Source organism: Sphaerodactylus townsendi, linkage group LG06 (genome assembly GCF_021028975.2).
Source record: "Sphaerodactylus townsendi isolate TG3544 linkage group LG06, MPM_Stown_v2.3, whole genome shotgun sequence".
Lineage (NCBI taxonomy): Eukaryota > Metazoa > Chordata > Lepidosauria > Squamata > Sphaerodactylidae > Sphaerodactylus > Sphaerodactylus townsendi.
The window spans coordinates 4,397,359-4,398,891 of record NC_059430.1 but is presented as its reverse complement, the minus strand read 5'-3'; the positions used below and the strand labels follow the sequence as shown (position 1 = coordinate 4,398,891).

At 45.9% G+C, this 1,533-nt stretch overlaps 1 protein-coding gene across 1 annotated transcript; it reads right to left on the bottom strand.

Moving 5' to 3' along the window:
- Window positions 1-306: 306 nt before the first annotated feature.
- On the bottom strand, window positions 307-1,263 carry LOC125434642 (olfactory receptor 5V1-like). The gene has a single exon (XM_048500182.1). The coding sequence runs from the start codon at window positions 1,261-1,263 to the stop codon at window positions 307-309; it is 957 nt and encodes a 318-aa protein (XP_048356139.1).
- Between the last annotated feature and the right edge of the window lie 270 nt (window positions 1,264-1,533).

Genomic DNA, 1,533 nt, shown 5'->3' with positions numbered 1-1,533 from the left:
TCCCTCTACTGAGAGATGCTCAGGATGGGGCATAAATCGAACGGTGCGTGTTGCGTGCTCTTCCTTGGGGTTAAACTTTTCTATTTTTCTGCCTCCCTAACTTTCTAAATTCTTATTATTCTGGAGCTTGTTCCTCAATTTCAGCAACCTGTTGCTCTTCTTTCAGTTCTACTATAGATTCTGTGTCTTCCTTACCCGTTCGGTGTCCCTCAGTTTAGCAAAATAATCATCCAATTACCACCAGAGTTCACACAGTTCTGAAGCCAGGTAGCTCTCAAGAAGAACACGAAACATCTGCCACCTGCCCTAGCTTATAGGGTGGTGATGCTTAGACTTCCTCCAGCTGTCCACTGCCTTCTTGAGGGCCCCCTTCACCTCCTTGTTGCGGAGGCTGTAGATGAGGGGGTTCAGCATTGGGGTGACGATGCAGTACATGGTGGAGACCAAAGTGCCCGTCGCCAAGGAGTAACCACCACTTGGACTGTTATAATTCAGTAATGCATTCCCATAGTAAATGAAGACAACAATGACATGTGAAGCACAGGTGGAAAAAGCTTTGCGCTTCCCAGAGGTGGAACGGATCTTCAAGATGGAGGACAGGATGAAGACGTATGAGAAAACAATGAACACAAGGGGCCCCCCACCCACAAAAATGCTTGCTATGCGGATTGCCAGTTCATTGATGTGTGCATCATTGCAAGCAATTTTCGTCAGTGGAGGAAGATCACAGAAGATGTGATGAATCTGGTTGACTCCACAGAAGTCCAATTTGAAGCTGAGAGCTGTATGAAGAATGGAGTTTAGGAAGCCCCAGATCCAAGTGGCAAAGGCCAGTACGGTGCACACCTTGGTGTTCATGAGGCGGGAGTAATGCAAAGGTTTAGAGATGGCGGCATAGCGGTCGTAGGCCATGACAGCCAACAGGCCACCCTCTATTCCCGTGAAAGACATCACGAAGAACATCTGGGCCATGCACTGGTTGTAGGAGATGGTCTGTTGTTGGCGCAAGAAGTTCACTAGGATCTTAGGAACTGTGACCGAAGAGAGGCAAATATCTAAGCAGGAGAGGTGGCTGAGGAAATAATACATGGGGGTGTGGAGGCTGGAATCCAGTTGAATCATAATAAATATCATGAGATTCCCCAGTACAGTGACCAAGTAGATGGCTAGAAATACCAGGGAGAGGTAGGTGTGGCCGTATGAAATTCCAGAGAAACCCAGGAAGACAAACTCTACCACTTGCGTCTGATTTTTCACTCCCATCGAGAATGAGGAGAAAATAATTGACTGAGAGGAGACATTTTGCTTGGTGAGGATTCTTGGGATGCCTCTCGGGGGAGTGAATCTCACTGAAGTCTTGTAGAAGGATTCATGAAATAGAGCCCCACATGGATATTGTCAACCTTTATTGGCATATCAGCATAAAAGACAGAAACAAAAAGAATATGTCTATATATATAGATCTTGAGAATCGACCCCAGTACTATAGAAGTCTTACTCTACATTTGTAGATGCATCTCAATAGTCACAGAA